The sequence below is a fragment of the Coloeus monedula genome, assembly GCF_965178545.1.
Source record: "Coloeus monedula genome assembly, chromosome: 5".
NCBI classification, from domain to species: domain Eukaryota; kingdom Metazoa; phylum Chordata; class Aves; order Passeriformes; family Corvidae; genus Coloeus; species Coloeus monedula.
In genome coordinates this window covers 34280416-34299938 of record NC_138785.1, presented here as the reverse complement: position 1 = coordinate 34299938, position 19523 = coordinate 34280416, and the positions used below count along the sequence as shown (strand labels likewise).

Here is a 19523-nt window from a genome sequence, read left to right as displayed (position 1 = left end):
GTGATCCAAGGCCTTTCTCTCTGCTCTACACACCCACTGTTAGTTTGTGTCTGTTTTGCCTTCATCTGCTGAGGTTACTCAGCTTTCTCCTGTTCAGCTAAGCCTGTGTGGCTGCGCTCTTCCCAGTTCATTCCCCCACCTTCCCCATTCTTCCCTTCAACATCTGTTCTCATCCCAATCTTAAGTCTTTTGGGGCTGCCACATGTGCCTCTGTATGGGAATCACTGGCTAGACATTAGCAGTGAAGCCACCAATGACATCTATTGTGGATGCAGTGCTGAGGTACAAACTCCAACGAATCTGGAAAGAGAGGGAGAAAGTCGCAAACACCAACCACTGTTTTACCAGTGAACTTGTGTTTCCAGCAAGGTGGGAAGATCATGTAGCCGTGTCTCGAAATGATAAGGCAAATTCACAGCAGATGTCTACATGTTGTATTACTTGTAGATAAATAATGAGGTGGGAATCAGTTTTCCTTTAAGTATCTTGGGCACATGATTAAGAGGGAGATCATTATGTGCCCCTTACATACTGAAAACTGAGAAGCAAAAGTGTTCTTTTAAACTGCAAAAGTAATAATTTAGTTTTCAAGTCTGTTTTGGGATTTTTTGGTGTTTGACTCATGCTTTTTTAAACACTTGGACTTAACAACAGAAATGTTCTCAATCTCCATGAAGGTAGAAGGAATACATTAAAGCAGCAGAAGTTTTTTCCTAGTAATAACTCAAGCAATATTGCTATCCACTAATAAAGTCATCTTATCTTTGCTTGCACTGCAATATTAGGCAATGAAAATAACAGAGAGAGTCAGCAGAAAAAAGTTATTCACCCCACCAATTGCTCTCTCTGAATATCTTACAACAAACAAAGATGCAGCTCTTTGGATACCCAGACCCATGCACCAGTCAAAGTTAGTTCACTGAACTGGGGAGTTCTTTCTTCATTTAAGATATACTTGGGTATAAAAAAAATAAGCAATTCCAACTTCTCTTTGTCCTAAGAGGACAGAATAGAGATCAGGTCAGAAACAGACTTTCAATACTGGGACAAACTCAGGGAGACTCTTGAGTGCGGGATTTTTGATCTGCTCTGTGGTGAAATCCTTTCTTCTGTTGCTGTTCATGTGTTGAACCAAGTAATGCCTCTGTTTTCACTTGTTCTGCACAACAGCCAAGGTAACTTTGCAAATATACAACCAAGCAGGACTGCAGGCTTACTTGCAGTGTATCTTTTACTGAAAAATACATTTTATTTATCATAACATTCGAGAAAAAAAACAAACCCCAACATAATACAAATGCCAACTCATTCAGTTACAAACTTTGGTACTTGGAGGTTTCAGACAGTCTGTTCTCACATGGCTGTGATGCACTGAAGTGTTTCCACTGTGCAATTCCCAGAGCGACTCTGCCGTCCTTCAATCCCAGGCCCACGGCATCCTGCAGCGGGATCACTTCGGGTTTCAGCCACACACTTGCCACAGTGTTGTCTACAATGACAGCAGGTCAAAGAGTCCATTTCTCTCCAGTTATACATCTTCTTTTTCTTAATTCTTCCTCCACAGGCAACAATCATCAACACGATGCGTTCACAGCAGTTTCCCCTTTGCCTTACAGCCCACCCCTCTCTCATCAGACATACCACCCACATCCTCTTAACAATCATTATCCTTACTTCACATTTGCACTTTTCAATATCTTTACACTGATAACTATCCCACTCCTTTTAAAAATGAGAGGAAAAAGAAAGGGGCGGGGGAAAATAAAGAAGAAATTAAAAAAAAAAAGAAATAGGTGAAAAAAAGCACAAGCATTTTTGAAGTATGTGTTCTCGGGTAGCCACAAGTTAATGGCAATATATAAGCGTAAGGAATGACACTTTGGCCATCAACACTAAAGAATAAAGGTAGCTTTGAATACAAACAAGGGGGAAGAACACCCCACACAACCCATAAATACATTTCAAATCATTCACCAGTTGATTCACCAGGGGCTAAATTTGATACTGAGTGAAACCAACCCTGTTGCAAAAGACCAGAACAACATTCTGATGCATCACTCCAGTCCTACTCAAACTTTTAATTGGATCCTGACCTAAAATGCATGGACAGTTTGCTGGCGCAGCCCTCAAACCCTGACAGCAGGGCTGGGAGGGAACTTGAGTGGTGCACAGGATTTTGTCTTGCTTTGCACATGGGGTGAATTTCAGCTGTAACATACTATGACTGCACCGTGAAACATATAATACTAGCAGCTTGTGAGTCCTGACATGGAGGGCTTGACTCTAATCCAAGATATGTGGTTACACATCACCCCATCCACTGGAGAAATTCACCACTGGGTATACACGGAGGAGCACCATATTACCAGAGTTTTCTTCTGGTGACCTTTTGTGGCATTATCTGCTGAGTCCGGCTTGACTCAAGCCCAGAGCTCGGGTTCTCTAAAGTGAAGAACGGTGCTCGGGTCTGCAAGGCACTCAGCACTCTGGGATGAGTTCAGCAAAGCTTTGCATAGATGGGGGAAGGAAAAAATCCTTCCACTGAAGTCCCCAGGAATCTGAAGATATCTGAAGTTGGAGATGCATGTGAAGGCTTTGCTAGGTCTGCGAAGAGAAGCACCTTGCAAAACTGACCCCTTGATGTAAACATGAAGTCTCTTTAGTAACAGACAAAATCAAGTAAACACTGTTTGACATTAGGATTGACACATTCCACTGAAGTAATCTCCCCTGAGAAAATAAATAGCTGTTGGTATTCCCTCATTTTATTGCTTTCATCTCCACAGACAGTGGAAAAAAAAATAAACCTGCAAAATTTTCCTCCAACAAATACATGTGAAATCCTGGGCACTTGCTTTCTATGCATTTTTTTTTTCAAGTACACCGGGTGAAACTGTAAACCTGAGGTTGTGTGTGCAAACCTATATCTTGTAAACTGCAATGTGAAACTCTGCTCCGAGCACCGATATAGGAAAAGGTAGGACAGGAACATTTTGGAACAGGGATGCTAGTATTATACTGGACGTCCTGCACACGTGTGTGTCACAGGGGACCATCTACTCTGGTACCTGCACTGTCCTGCAGTCCCAAGTACTGTTCTGTTTAACACTGATACTCTAATCACCACACCTATGGGCTTATCGGTCATGAGAAAGGTAGAGAAGCATTCATTTCCTTTAAGAGGCAGTGAGCCCGAATCCCAGTGGGAAGTTAAAGCTTGTAATGCAGAGTGTACAGCTGAAGAGCACAGGGATTAGCCTTAGATGGTATGTGCTCTAGCTGGGCACACCAAGCTCTTTAAAAAGGGTGAGAATATTCATTGGATTTTCACAATGATGAAAATGAGTGAGGAGATACATGAGAAATCACTCCCTATCTGCATGCTTGCAGTGCATTTCATCCTGAGGGCAATTACAATTTGTGCCTGTAAACAAATAAATTGCACTGAAATACCATCTCACACATATGGTTAAAGACAGTTCTACCTGAGTTTCCCACACCTGGTGAGTTACTCAGGAAAATGAAAACCCAGGGCTTATTTTAAAAATGGGAAACACTGAAACTTCCCCAGCTGCAGGAAACCTCGAGAACAGGTGGTGGAAAATCCTGCCTGTGGGCAAATTGCTTAAGTATAGACTTTTGAGTTTTGCATTTAGACTTTAAAATTCTAATCTGTTACCTCAAGAAAGCTTTACGTTATATAATTTAGGTTTGCTCTTACATTTATGTGCTTCCCAAAGTCCTTCACTGAACTGAAATTTTGGGCAGTGAACAGACTATTGTATTTTAGTTTTACTGTCATAATAATTCTCTTTTGCTGAAACACACTAGTTACTGGTAACAAAACAATCAGTTTGAGCAGAGTTGCTCATACAAATCACTGCAATTTCGCTAATCTTATTTTATATTTTTTTGTTCAAAAGATAAATATTTTCTTAGCAAATTGTAATTGTAGCCCTCAGATAAACCTGTCAAACAACAGCTAAAGAAACAACTAAGTACTATTGAGGCTGTGACATCAAAAAATTCCTCTCACAGGGCATTGTTTTCAACAATGTTGCAATTTAAGGAAGAATAGACAGCAGTCTTAAAGAAAAATAAATGCTGCTCTCTCCTTTAGAACCAGGATTTTAAAATATTACATTCAATTTCTGGTTTCCCAGTATTTAAACACTGTCATAATTAAGGCAACTTGTGATGTTCAATGCAGTACAGAGGAGCAAACAAAAAATGAAAGCAATCAAATGTGTTTTCTGACATTTACACAGTTTGTTTTGAACCATGCCAAAAAACAAACACTAAAGATAAATTTGACACTACAGCTCTCTTCATTTGCAATTCCAAGTGAGAAGTACAGAGTACAAAAAAACATCTGATTGCAAATTGTGACTAAAACCTATATGGAAGACCCTCATTTACTGCAGTAGGAGAGAGCTGAGGGCTTTATTTTTGAAGAGCTGCAGGGCTGCACTGGATCATCACAACACGCTCCGGGGACCTGAATGAAGCTGTGTGTAGATCCACACTGCAACACTGCTGCACTTACGCCCTGCATTTTACAAACAGCTGTAGTGGCATCACTACCACTGGCTACCAGCACAGAGGCAATGTCTAAAGCCTGCAGATCAGCTTCAGTACAAAAACAACTTTGCACAAAATACTGCAGTAATTTAGTGTTGCTCACATAATTAAATGTAGGCATACTCCAAAACAGGGGGGCATTTAGGAGAAAACAAGAAACTTACATGCTTGTTTTGTATGAAGCAAAACACTTGAGAAAGCTGTAGAAGCAGTTTTTAGGATTAATGTTGAAGAGTTAAAAAGTGTATTTCAAATTAAAGAAGCATAATTCTTCTTCCTTATCCCTGTGGAAAAAACAAACAAACAAAACCAGAAAGGCATCATTAATACGGATTGTTAGAGAGCTGCCACAACAATCTGAACAACCTCTACTCCTCTGGAGAAGTGCATAAATACCTCCTTTGTCATCACACTATTCTTGCTACTCATGTCCTAAGCTACTGCCAACAATCAGACAACAGCACCCAACTTTTTAAAATGAGTCAGTGGTTGGGAAGCCCTGTTTTTTTGCGCAGAACCCATCCTTTCTGCTCAAGGTGTGGAACATGCTGTGCCTTACAACCCCACAGCTGCCGGCAGACTGGTCCTGGGGAACCCCACGGACCTAGGTGGGAAGAAGGCAATGTGACCTAAGCAGGATTTGAGCGATGCATCCGCTCAGTTAAAGAGCTGGGCACTTTCCTCACCGACACAGCATCCAGCATGGAGTATGTCAGGAAAAGGGAAACAACCCCTACCCACATGCTCCAAGATTCGTGGAGTTAAGACTTAAATACTGGCTCAGGAAATCATTGTGGGCAGGAGGAGTCATTAAACTCACCATTAACTTTTATTGGTATCAAGGCTAAGCACTATTGAAACGTTTCCTGAGTAGCCTCAGTTTTGAACACAAGGGCATGCTTATTTCCATTTGTAGACTGACTTACTAGATCAAATGTTGAAGCCTATTTGGTTCTAGGAATATTCCAGTATTTCCCACTAAAACTGGATAAATTCTTTACTAAATTCTCAGCAAAGGCATCAGCAAAAGTAAATCCTTTGTACTGCATTTTACACTGTAAGTTGACTTCTTGACTTAGTAATGTAGAACATACATCCTGCTGAACAGGGAACAATTAAAACAAAGTTTAAAAATATCAATTTGTGAGCCTTTAAAATAATTTTTATATGCTATTCACGCATAATTAATTTTTAAAGGCAGGCATAGATTATCTGATAGCAATTAGGAAGAAAACACAGCTAATACGTATATTGGTGTATATGTTCCTGTAACTATAAGGTGTTTATGCTCATGTTTAAACAAAACAGTAAAAAATACCCTTCTAATATTGGCAGTACAATTTACTACAGTTGCTTTCTACTTTGCTACCTGTTCTTTCCTCAGAAATAGTAATGAGTATTTTGGACCAATCCACTACACTAACACAAGGCAGCAACTCCACAGAGTATAATGTGGTAATAGATAAAAAAGTTAAAAATGCATTTTCAGTCATTTCTGCTGGGAATGAGCTGCTGTCAGGCAGTCCACTCACTACGTGTTGGTGCCGTCTAGGCTTGGATGCAAGTTTATTTGAACTGAAAATTAGCATCACTTCTTTCCTGTATCAAGAAAGAAGTGCATCAGGCAAGAACGATGTTGCTAAAGCTCCCCCATCTATGGTGAGTGAAGCAGAGCAGGAAGAGAAGCAACCATATGATATTGCCCAGAAACGTGCACATATTTTCTACTATTTTCTGCATATCAAAAACTTAAGAATAGTTCAGAAATGGCAGCTTGGATCTTGTCAGAACACAAACTGATGGGATCCATTTAATCCCAACGATTGTGCAGAAAAGAGCACCAGATACAAAAGGAAGTGCTGGAAGAGCAGTAGATGTGCAGAGGATTTGGTACCAACACCACCACGGGCATCACACCATCACCAAAGATTCAAGTCACACTGACCCCCCAGCGGTGACGGAGACCAAGATGGAGCAGTCCTTAACACAGTGATACAGTTTGTGAATGAAAATGTGAAAGAAATAGAGCAAAGAAGGGAAGAAGACAGCATGTGCAGTGCAGAAAGAAATTCAGGAGTGGAGAAAAAGAGAATTCATTCAGCTCCTTTTGCCTAGTAAAAAATCAAAGACCTGAAGGGACAGTGCTTTATTCAACTCCCACACTCAAAGGATGAAATCTGGCTGGTTTAAAATCCATTTTAGGATCTGCACAGCATTGCTGCAACCAAAAAAAACCCTGGTCTGATGTGAAAGCAGCTGGAATTAAAAAAGTTAATAACAATTCACCCTTCAATTCACATGAAATTATACTGCTGTTCTTGTTAGGGGAAAAACACCACCCCAAGCAAACAAATCTTTTTCGTTAGGAGTGGAATCACAAAAGAGATAGAGGAAAATAATGGAAAGCAAAAGACAAAGTAGATAATAAAAGAGAGAAGAGGAAAAATTATCCACAGGGACATGAAAGTTAAATAGGTAAATGAAAATAACAGGAAGAAGAAGGCTATAGATGTGATTCCCCTCTGGCATATACCTACTTTTCCACTGAAATAGAAGATATATGAGTCCAATGACTAGTTAAATACATCCTGCACCATGCAGTTAAAATTATTTAAGACTGCCAGAACAGGTCAAGGAAAAAAAAGTACATCCGTTGTCCAGCAGCAGGACACCTCCCTCAGCAGGTCTGAGACAGCCCAGAGGGCGCATCCCTGTCTGCATTAGACAACGAGCACCTCAGCATGTTCAAACATTAAAAGAATGGTAAAATTAAACTAAAGCCTGCACGCTGCTGAATGACCTTCTGTACTGAGTATGCATGTTTTTACATCACCAGTCTTTTGGGGCAGCTTTCACACAGTTTTGTAGTGGTAGAGCTCTGACACAGCACAACCAAGCGGAGCTTCTGTTTTAACTTCACCAGTGACAAAGAGCAATTTGCTGAGAGCATCACCTGCTTCCCCAGGCACTGAAGGCAAGCTAAGTATGTGATAACAGGATAACCCTCTAGGAGGGGCAAGGCACACCAGGAAATATGATGGTTTTCACTTTTAAAGAGTGGTACAAGAAAAGCTAGAGGTTTTTGTTTAAATAGCTACTGTTACAAATACACCTGTTATATACTCCACCTTTTCAAAAACGTCAAGTCTCTTATCTGAAATCTAGCAAATCCCTTCTGCTAGCAGTCTCAACTCAGCCTCCAGACCAAATGAAAAATCATCAACTACTTTTTGCAATTTTATCTAGATTCTCTATGAAGACTTTACTGGCAAGATGATCTCAAGTAGCACAGCAGAGCTCAAGTTAAACTGGCATGTTGCCTGTCCTGAGTGACCCATAAGGCCCAATGAAAACAACTTCATCCACAGCCACGATAAAAGAATGGAACTTTCAAGATAAAATATTTACAAATAGAGAAGTAAGTGCATAAATCCCATTGACAAGGTTTCATTCAACAAATAATCTACTAGGCAGTAGTAATGATGCAAACTGAAAAAATATTAAAACAAAATAAATAACCCAAGAGCTGGCAGACAAAATTTACCCTCAAGCATGCAGCTGGACAAAGCTCAGTGCAAACTGGTGACAAACCCAAACCTCTGACTGTTGCCACTCTTCCACTCTTTCTCTTTGCCCTTTCACATACACCAAAAAACCAACTCTGCGAGTCTTTGGTAAGCAACAGATTGGGCAGCTCTGCACGCGGTAAAGATGAGCCATGCATTCTAATGCAAGAGGCAGAAGGAGCAGTGACACCAATCCTCAAGGCACTTTTGTAATATTTCAGGTCTTTCAAAATGAAATGTCATCGTTCCTTGGTTATTTTGCACAAGACATACTGCACCACACTTGTTTCACTGCCTGCTGTATGCCCAGTCCTGTGCTCTCCACCTTGCTCCAGGACAGGTACTCAGTGCCCCTGCACACACATCCCTGAATTTGGAGGGTTACAGCCCCAGGTAACTGGACACTGTCAGGACAATGGCACTCCAAGCTTGGAGCTGCTGTGTAAAACTGTGCTTTGCAGCGGTGCCCCTGGGAGCCTTCCTGCAGCACAGGCAGCTGTAGGTACCTCTGCCCCTGCCAGCAGCCCCATGGTTCCAGGAGAGCACACCAGGGACTGCTACATGCATCCTGCTCCCTCACCCCACTAACAAAAAGGGCCCAAAGTATGGGCTTGCTTCCATCAGACCCCTCTCCCACTCTTCTTGAGGGAGGGGAGAAACAGGTTCAGGGGAGAGAGGTGCTCACCTCCCCTTGGGAGGAAGAGGTGAGAGGTGAGACAAGAGGAGGATATGTTGCCAGGGTGAAGGGGCTCTTTCATGGCTTGCAAGATGGGTCCAGATGATGGATCCAGACAGAGATGCCCAACCACACTCCCATCGTCGGGAGCAAAGGGAGGTGCCTCAGCCATGGGGCTGCACAAATACAGGCTGTGTGATGAGCAGCTACGGTGTGCTTCTCTGAAACTGCAAAAATAAAGAAGCTCCAAGGAATACTGCTCCCACGGGTGTACCTAACTCTATTCTATCTGTGTGTTCTATCTGTATTTTACACCCTGGTGAGGGCCCCTTTGTGGACCCTCTCTCCCCTGAGAAGAAGCTGTGGCACCGCTGTCATTTGGCCATTAACCCGGTCTGCCCTGACCCATCACCGGTGACTGCCGTGCCGGCCAGGCAGCACCTACTCACCCGCGCTCTTCACCGGTGCTCCACCACGAAGCGCATGGTGGTGCCGTCGAAGGAGGGCGGCGCGACGATCCGCGGGCCGGTGGCCGGCGCTGTGATGCTGATGACCGGCTTCGCCTCGGCTGCCCCGTGCCGCGGCGGCGGCGGGCCCTTGCTGGTAGCAACGTAGTAGGGACTCTCGGCAAAAGCTGCCTCTGGCGCGGCGGGGCTGCCGGGCTCTGCCGGGGCACTGCCATCGCTGCCCGGGTGGGACAGCGGCTGCTGCAGGGCACCGGAGGGCAGCACGGTGGCGGCGGGCAGGAGCCCGGGGTAGAGCATGTAAGTGGCGCCATAGGCGCCGGCATTGAGAGCAAGGGGCGAGAGAGGCAGCGGGACGGGAGCGACGGCCGGCTGCTGGGGCACCGGCACCTCCACGTACTGCCCTGTCTCGGGGTCGAAGAGGCGCCGCTTGAGGGGCTGCTGCACAGGCGTGTCCACCAGGTAGTACTGCCCGGTGCTCACGTCCAGCAGCACCTTGCGCTGCGTCTGCGGGAAGGGCTCGGCCGCTGTGGCCGCGGCGGGCACGGAGGGCGAGAAGCAGAGCAGCGGCGGCGGCGCGGCGCCCGGCAGGGCAGCGAAGGGCAGCGGCGGGCGGTACAGGGCAGCGGGCGGGCCCTCGGCGGGCGGCGGGGCGGCGGCGGGGGGCTCTTCGGCGGGTGGGGGTCCGGGCGGCGGTCTGGGGCTGCCGGAGGGCTTGGCCGTGCCGAAGGGCTGCAGGCTGCACAGCGTCGCCGCCGCCGCCGCCGCCGACACCGGGCTGGGGCGGACGCCGCCGCCCGCCGCCGCCCCCGCCCCCGGGGACGGGGGGGAGCCGGGCTCGGTGGCCGCCTTCAGCGGCAGGGACAGATAGTTTCCGCAGTCGGGGCCGCGCTCCGCATCGCCGCCGCCGCCCGCGGGCAGCCGAGGGGAGCGCGGCGGTGCCGGGCCCCGCAGGCCGCCCTCGGAGGGGGGCTTGGCCGGCGCGGGGGCTGCGGCTCCCCCCGCCCCGCGGAGCGTGAGGAGGGCGCGGGGAGCCGGCGGGCCGCGCTGCCGCTGCCGGGCCAAGCTCTCGAAAGCGGCCGCTTTGGCCGAGACCTTGTCGGCGGCGCTGTTGGAGGGGCGGCGGGGCAGCCGCTCGCTGCTCGGCCCCTTGCCCGACGGCTCCTCCGCCTTGTCCGCCGGCGGCGGCGGGGGCGGAGCGGCAGCGGCGGCGGGTCGGGACCCGACGCCCCGCTCCTGGCTGGCGATAAGGGAGAGGACGTGGCTGTCGGTGATGGGCAGAGGGTCGCTCTTACGCTTCCACTCGCGCTTGTTGAAGCTGTATAGTTCCTCCATGCTCCGCACCGCCGCCGTCAGCTTCTCCAGCGCGTTCTGCACCGGCGCTGCCTTGCTTTCCTCTCGCGGGTCCTCCTCCGGTCCCCGGCCCTTCTCGGCGGGCGGCGGCGGGGGCTGGTGCCGCCAGGGCGCGGAGGATTTGGAGACGATCTTGAGCACGGCCGGCTGGCGAGCATCGCTCTTGTTGGGGGCGATGGTGGCCACTGGCAGCCTGCCCGAGGTGCGGTGCACCAGGACGGTGCCCTCCGGGGGGCAGGCGGGCGCCCTGCCCGACGCCTTGGCCCCCGCCTCGGTGGGCTTGGTGCCGGTGTGGCCGACCGCCTGGCAGGTGATGACCACGGGGGAGAGGGACCGGGGGACACCGGCGATGACCAGCTGCTGCCGGGGCTTCTGCTCCGGGCCGCCTTGCTCGGAGGTACCGCTGCCCTTGTCGCTGCTGTTATCCCCCGAGTCAGCGCTGTAGGAGCTTTTGATGAGTTTCCGCACGTCCCGCACCTGGTGGAGGATGCCCTGGGCTCTGTACTTGCTGTCCCTCACGTCGCGCACCAGGAACTGCGGCACTTTGTCGGGGCCGTCGCCGGCCTTGAGAGGCTTGAGCGGCTGTCCCCTGCCCTCGTCCGGCGGTCGGCCTGCGATCTGCGGCGTCAGCAGCTGGGCGATGCTGAAAGCGGCGTCCCGGGGCTGCTGCAGGCTGCCCAGGCTGATCTTGATCTCGGGGGCTTTGGGCTTGGCGGCGGGGGGAGAGGTGGCGGCGGAGCCGGCGGCGGGAGAGGAGGCGGCGGCAGCCGCGGCGGAGCACTTGGTGGCCCGCTTGCCGGGTTCCTTCTCCCGAGGAGTGTGCTGAATGGCGGGGACGAACAGGCGGGACATCTTAGTGGACTTTCCGGCAGAGATCTCACCCAGGTCGGCTCGCCAGTCGTGCTTGGGAGACAGTTTCAGCTTACCGACGGGCGCCCGCTCTTCTTTCCTTTCCGCCTCCCGCTCCTTCCAGGACCTGAAGGCACTGTTCTGGCTGCGGAGGAAGGTGGCCTTGATGGCCTCCGAGGCGCTGCGCTTCACCTCGCACAGCTCCTCCGACAGCGCCCGGTCCAGGCTGCGGTTCCCCTCGCGGGGCGTCGACGCCTTGGAGGCCGGAGACCGGCCCCCGCCGCCCTCGCCCGCATCCTCCGCCGGCGCCGCGGTGCAGTCCGAGCCGCCCTCCGAGAGCCGGGAGCTCTGCCGCTGCACGCCACCCTCCCGCTGCCGCTCCCGACCGGCGCTGCCGCCGCCGCCGGTGGGCTCCGGCTCCCGGCCCGCGCCTGGCCCGGTGTAGGAGGTGTCGGTGATTTCGCCCCGCTCCATCTTGAACTCGTGCTCCAGCTGCATCTTCTTGGAGATGACATTTTTGAGGAGGCTGGAGGCGAACCTGGACTTCTTGTTGGACCCCTTCCCGCCGCCCTCCGCAGCCGGCGGCTCTCCGGCCTCGGCGGCATCGCCGAGGTCCAGCAGGGTCACCACCCGGGAGCCCGCCCGCAGCCGCCGCGGCGTCTCGACGTGGGCGATCTCCCCATCGAGCTTGCTGACCACGAACTCAAGGGCTTTGGTCTGCGAGCGGCCGGAGCGCAGCAGGCTGGGTTCGGCTCTCGGCCCCAGACTGCCGCACTTGAGGTCCAGGTAGGTGGACCAGCGGTTGATGCCCAGGGCATTGTCGGACAGGGAAGCGGAGGAGGCGCGGGAGCCCGGGCGCAGGGTGTCGAAATAGGGGTACGCCAGGCTGCGGAAAGCCCTGGCCGTAAGGTTTCGCACCTCTTTGTCGGCATCGTCTAGCTCGCTGACGGCGCTGGAGGCGCCGCTCGAGTGCTCCCCTGCCCTGGCGGCCCCGCACCGCGTCTGCAGCCGCGCGGGCACCGCGATGAACTTTTTCGCGTGGTCGCGGACCGCATCCTGTTTTAAACTCGCACTGCGGTCGGGAGCCGCGGCGACACGGAGACTCATGTCGCCTTCATGCTTGGCAGCGTAAACAGTGTTTTGCTTTCCGTGCACGTTGCTAGACTCATTTATAGCCCGGGAAGCGGCTTTGATTGATAGGAGAAGCTGGGCGCCCGGGCTCCCGCCGGGGCGGCCAGGCTGCTTGGACCGGCTCTCCCCCGAGCTGGCGCGCTTGTCCCCGCCGGGGGTGTCGTGTTCGGAGGTAAGGCTGACGATCTCGGTGCTGCTGGTGTTGTCGATGCTGTCCGTCTGGTTGTTGGGGTCGCTGGTGGTCGTGCTAAGGTAGCAGCTATTCTCCTCCTCCTCCGTCAGCGTGTCCCCCGGGGTCTCGTCGCTCCCGAAGGAGGCGTAGTCAACGAAGGAGTAGATCACGTTGTTATCCTCGAAGTCCCAGCGGGCGGCCAGCCCCGCGTCGAAGTCCATGTCGTGGTCCACCTCGCTGAGCTGGATTTCCTGCGTGCTGATATAGTGCGCCTCGTCGCGGCCGCCGCCGGGAGGGGTGCCCGGGGGGGCGCCGGGGGGAGTCGCCTTGCGCCCCGCAACCTCATCCTCCACTTCGCTTTCGTAGCCGAAGGAGGACGAGGAGGTTTTGCCCTCCGTCGACAGCGGGTCGCCCATTGCGGGAAAGTCGTCCGCTTTGGTCACGGGCGAAGGGCAGGAGGAGGAGGAGGACTCCGGGCAGCCCCCCGCCTCCGGCGTCCCGCCGCTCCCCGCGACTTCCCCGGAGCCGGTGTCAGCACCGCATTCCGCCGCCGCCGGGGAAGGAGGGCGATCCCGCCCGTGGTCCAAGGATGCTGGTCCCGCTTCCTCCCCCGGGGGTCCGCCGCTCGCCGAGCCGCCATCCCCGGTCCCACCGGCTCCCCTGTCCAGTGAGGGACCGGCCGCTCCCTCCGCGCCGCCGGCCGGGGCCAGTTCGGGGTTCTGGCTGGTCTCCTCCAGCCCCTGTGGCGAGCCGCGGATCTCCACGTACACCGCCTCCTCCTCCTCCTGGATGGGCGCCCCCGGGCTGGGGTTCGGGCTCGGGCTGGTGCTCGCGGCCCGTTCCGCCGCCGCGCCCTCCGGGCCGGCTCGGGGGCTGGCGGGCCGCTGGCCGGGCGCGTCCATGCCGGGGCCGTCGGGGCGCGGCAGTGGCCCGCGGGGGCGGGCAGGCACGTGCCGGCGGGGACGGGGGGGCAGCAGCCGCCCACGCCCTCCCTTCCCTTCCCCTCCCCTCCCGTCCCCTCCTCCGCCCGGCGCGCCGGCTCCCGGCCCGGGCGGGCATCGCCGCCGGGGGGCGGAGGGGTCGGGCCGGGCTCAGCTCCCCCCGCAGCCCACCGCGACACAGGGCAGGCCGTCCGGCCACCGCGGGGGAGCTGGCCCTGCACATCCCGGGGCGGGCTCAGGTTCTCCGCGTTTTCCGAGATGGGCCTCACTCGGGCGGCCCCAGGCGCGCATTATACATAGAGTTGGCGTCACTTACGCCGGCTGAACGAAATCCTATTTTAAACGTCTGTGTTTGCCGGAATAAAGGCGCCCGGACGCCCCTTGGAAGGGGAGAGCTGCCCATGCCTGCAAAGATGCTGCCACTGCCCAGCTCCCCGGGGAGCCGGCGGCACCGGCTGGAGGAGAAAAACTCCCAGGGCACCGGCTGAGTGCGCAGCTTGTCAACAGCAAGTGCACCCTCGTTCCACAAACAGCAGTGGCTAAACAGCTATTTTCTTCCTTAAACTCTCCCCCTGCACCCTGTGTCCCCACTTGCAAGAGGTGTGGTTGTGTAGGGACACCCTATGGATGCCGGCCTGGCCCTGCACCTTCACAGTAGTCCAGAGTGCCACTGGTCTCCAAGAAATCTTTCTCTTTCCAAGAAATGCCGGTTTAGACACACCCAGCACCTAAGACCTATTAATAGGCATTTCTATGGCATGCCTGACCTTTGGTGGCTGAGAGCTTTACTGTACAGTCCCCAAGAATCACGCACCAAATATCACTCCAGCACCATGGAAGTTTTGAAAAGGGAAGCTGTTAAATGCCAAGGAGGAGAAATGAAGGAAAGGAAGCAATGATGAGGAGCAGCTCTCAGGTATACAATGCAGACAACATCCTAAATTTACAGCTTAAAAAACAACATCCCAAGTTTGCAGCATCTGAACACTTAGGTGAGGAAGCTGGCATTGGGCTGGTAACACTGAACTGAGATGGGAGTGAGTTGTGGAAATCCCTAAAGCCATTACCAGGATCCAGACCTTACAGCTGCATACACTGGCATGGTGTGCATCTCTGCCACAGATGCCACAAGGATGGAGGAGGCAAAGCAGATGCCATCCCAGAACTCTTCCCAGCACTGTCCGTGCCAAAACAAGGGTTTCCCGGTGCTCCCAGCTCCTCATCCCACTCTGTAGCCAGGCTGCTCTGCTGCCATCCTCCCCATGAGGTTGCACTGTTCCTGCTGCCTCCAGGAAAAATGACCTCCCTTCTTTACTGAACCCAAGCGAAGCCTTGTGAGGCTCCCTGCAGCAAGGGCAGGTTCACAGCCTGTTTCAGCTAAGGGTCTCTTCTGCCTGGAGGAAAACAAGTGAGGTGGCTCCAGTTTTTAGGACCCTACATAGATACATGGTCGTTTCTTAGGCTGCAGATTGACAGGATGGAAATACTCCTGAAGCACCGTGTGATATTTTAACAGAAAGACACATCCTCCAAACTTGGAGGGTTTGGAGCAAGTCAGGTCACGTGCAGTGAGGCTCTCCCCAAGCAGCATGGATATCTGATTCTCATCCTTACTGAGCCTGTCCTGCCTCCATTTTACTGTTAATAAGAAACTGGGCACCAGCTTTTATGACTATTAGGCTTCCTCAGCCTTAATCTTAGCCCAGGTTTATGTAGCTTCAACTCCCCTGGCACACACAGCAACCGCGCTTCTCAACAGAGCTGTGGTAAATGGCATCATCATCCCTAAACAGCTTCACTGGGTTTTGTGTCCCATCCACACATATTACAGGCTTGCCTCTGTCTCAAGCAGCCACAATAAAATCATGACGTAACTAGAGAAAGACAATGTTTTAGCACATTATTAAGAGGCATCTTGGTTTTAATTAATGATGGGCTAAGAGTAGATGCTCAGATACAGTCCTTTCCAAATGCTTGGGATGCTGAGGAATGTGTTTTATACCCTGATCATTCATTGTACTTGGGTGACTGCTGGCAGCTGTAGCAGCCTGGCCTTCTGCTCTACCTCTGCCTTCTACCAGATGCCTCCTCTCAAGCAAGGTCTCCACCCCACGTTCTCAGTGCCCCCACACTCTAATCTCCCAAACCAGGGTCTCGGGTGTCAGTGTCTCACACCTTACTCTCCTCTCCATTGTTTGGTTTTCCTGCATTAGGAGTACACAGTGAATCAGATCTTTGCTCCCCAAACCTGCACAAATAAAAGTGGTGGTGTTTTTTTGAGTTGTAACAGTTGTTCATGTATTCCTGCCAAGATCCCCAGACAAGATCCCCACCAAAATGAGCATCAAAACTTGACTCTTTATTTATCTATTTTCACAGTCTAGTTTCTAGCTGTGGTCCTGAGACGGTTTTTTCTGCACTTTTCCTTCGGTGATATCTTGATCTTAATCTACTCCATCTTACAAACCTAGGCAATGACTCTCAACACTGAGGCTGAAACCATAATGGAGCACTCTTATATGTATGTTTATGACATACTTATATCTCCATCACAGGGAATTTATGCCCCTGGTGACAAAAATACATACATAAAATCCACACCTGTTCTTCTCCACTTTCAGTCACGGCAAGCCCTGGAGGCCTGCATGCCTTAGGCAGTCAGATCAGGGTGTTTCCCGTGGCACTAAGACATTGCTACAGGGTACAGAGCCACACAAATCCTAATGCCATTTGTAAAAAGCAGATCTCTGACATCCAGCTTAAGTGCTCTAATCACTGTGTGGCATTAGAAGAGCAGGGGAAAATGCGAAGGATTTCCTCCTCTTTTTTTTTGTATCAGAAATTTCTGCACTGATGCGGCGCCAGGTCCTCAGAGATGCTTTGCTGCAAGTCTGGCCCTGAGCAAAGCGTAAAATTCCATGGGGTTTAGGCTTAATGCCTTCTCCCCAGCCTTTCCTCTTAGCTACCATAGTGTCAGCTTTTGTAAAGCCTGTTTTGGAGGTGTCTAACAGCCTCTGTGCATCGCATCCAAAGCTTGGGTGCACAACTTGAACCCGGGGCTGACTCCCCAGGACTGCTCCCCTGTGGTGCTGCCTCACAAGGGATCAGAGTGCTCCAAAAGCTTTGCAGATGATTTGGGGTTTAAATTTTTTTGTGTGTCTCTTAGAGTTGCCAGACAAACCCTACAGCAAGCAAAGGGATAGACCTGTTTGGTCGCAGTAAAAAATACACAGGAAAACTGCAGCTCCATCACATCTTCTTGCAAATACCAACTTCTTCTGTGCTGGCATGACATCTCCATTGATTAATAATCAGATCAATGTGATTTGCCTAATAATGTGGGATATAAGTAACTAACATGTCATCCTTATGACCCGAGCAATACTCAGCTGAGGCATGCAATAGCATCAATTACTCTCTTGTCGTTTCCACCTTTGAATCGGTCTCACTCACTAACGGCACCAGTCTAAGATTTCTGCATCCAAATCTGTCATGAAGTGTTACTGGAGCTGTCCTCAAAATCACAGAAAATCTGTATGTTTAATGCGTTTTGTAACATAGTAGGTACTCTACTTTTAATCTCTTTCTGGTAAAAATAACAACATACACTCTTAGCCACACTCTGACCTTTGCTCATATAGGTTAGGTCAGACAGGTAAAGGTGATGGGGAAAATGCAGGTAGGCTGAATTAGCTCTGCACCTTAAAAGACATTACTCATGGAGGTAGCAGGGAAGTGGGATTTAAAAGGAATTCGAGAAGAGGCTCTTAAAAGTGGAATCAAGAGATGAAGAATGAGGCTAGGGAGACTGTAACTATATGGTTACATAGGGGACCATGCAGAGGAAGGCACAGGGTTTTTTCTTTTAACTGAGACAGGAAGGAACATGAACAACTGGTGGGGGAGAATTTAGTTGAGCTTTCTTTGACTAGGGAAAGATAAAATATTAATCTGTTAATTTAACTTTAGGAAATGTTAATACCACTTTATGTATTTTAGTTCTTACAGTGTTAAGTCATCACAAAGGAGTTATAAAAATCAGACTCATACAGAAGAAAAATAAAAATATTATTTTTATGGAGAAGACAAACATGGTTCCAGTAACTAAGATGGTCTGCAGGAGAGGTTATGCTTCTCACAGGGAAGCCAATGTCTTTCACAGAAAGTAAGGAAGCAGCATAAGGGCTGTGTTAAATTCTGTGCATACAGCAAAGGATGCTCACTATAGGTTCAGAGAGAGATGAAGAATGATAGAGCCATAGGGAGAAGCTTTAATTTTCAGCTGATTATTCTCTTGAGTAGTATTTGAATACTGCTGGGTTCACTCAGTGATTTTTCTCTCAGTAGTTTTCTGGTAACACTGCACATTGTCAAAGTGAACTCTCTGGTATACTTAATCTTTGAAATCAAAGCAAAAAATACATTACTGAAGTTTAGATATGTGTGTGTGTGTGTGTGTGTGTGTGTTAAGGAGAAGGGAAAACTGAAAACAGCGCCCTGATTTTCTCTCAGGGCTAGTACCCAAGAAGGAGGGAGCAAACACCACTGCGGGAAAGAAGAGGTGGATTTGTGGTTTAGCACCAAACAGTGAAGCCCAGTACACATTATAAATCTCCAAGTGCTACCAGATATGTTGAAAGGAAGTAAAATACCCCCACACATGTGTTGGTATGGAAGCTTTCTAGCAAAACAAAGTGGAAATAAAATGAGATTTTTGTAGCTTGCACTAAAATGGTGTTTCTTATGGCATTTAGCAAGGGACTGACTGAAAAAGTACTAGGCAAAAACTAAGTGAAAACCAACACCTGGATGCCTCAATCCTTTCTCTCACTGAGACAATGCCAGTCAAGGGGATCTTTCCTCTTCCATCCCGAGCCCATTGAAGAGACTGAGGGGCTCTTCTAAACACTCAACCTGCAAATGTAAACCAAATGTGCGCTCCTTCCTGGCAGACCTCTCCCTCTCAGTGAGAGTCAGACCTTTCAAAAGAAACTCCAGAGCTGGGTGGATTTCAAGACCCTAGCCTGAGCGCTTGATCTTGCAGGATTCAAAGACCTTGGTGTGGCCCTCCAAATGGAGGCCACTTTTCCTGCTAGGATGAGATAGGATCAAGTTCTGGCCACTGCCTTATGCTCTGCAGTGCATTCTGTGAGCAGCAGTGGCTGAAATGTTGTGAAACAACAACCTCCCGCCCTCCCTGCAGCTCCCTCTGGCCCTTGCTGTAAGCAGCTCCTGCTGAATGCCTTTCAAGGTCTGCAGAAGATATGTATGTTTTTAAAGCAGATCCTCCCCCTTGCTACCCATCCTTCTCTTCCAGACCCCAAAATCTCATGCCAAAACAAACAGGCAGGAACATAATCCCAGAACGAGTTTAGATTTCTCCTGTACTTTTCAGTCGTGCTGCAAACACAGTCTAAATATGCGTTCATGTATTTATGTGGGGTGTCTGCTACTCAGACAAAATAAATCAAATACTTGCTGAATTTTGTGCATGTCAGATTAAACTGTGTCTACAACGACAGTGATACAAGAGAATATTCTGGTAGCTGTCACATGTAGACAGCAATAGCACATGCAAACTGCGGGAATCTGTTGAATAAGACTAATTATAAACACTTTATTGCTTTCACAAACATCCTGGCCGGTGCCTGTCCAGCCTGCACTGACAAATTTCTGCTTGCAGAGACTTCATGGCTTCCCCAGGCCATCTCCCTGGTACCTGATTTTCCATATACTATCAGAAAGATGGTCCTCAGGTCTATCTGGCATCTCCTTGCAGTCAATCCCTTA

The 19523-nt window shown here is 50.4% G+C and overlaps 1 protein-coding gene across 1 annotated transcript; it reads right to left on the bottom strand.

Annotated features, from left to right (window-relative positions):
* Window positions 1-1223: 1223 nt before the first annotated feature.
* Window positions 1224-13694, bottom strand: LOC309573380 (uncharacterized protein C4orf54 homolog; the record flags this gene model as incomplete). Its single annotated transcript, XM_082282286.1, has 2 exons — window positions 1224-4865; window positions 9273-13694. One exon carries the CDS (start codon window positions 13692-13694, stop codon window positions 9282-9284), a length of 4413 nt encoding a protein of 1470 aa, XP_082138412.1. The 3' UTR covers window positions 1224-4865; window positions 9273-9281.
* Between the last annotated feature and the right edge of the window lie 5829 nt (window positions 13695-19523).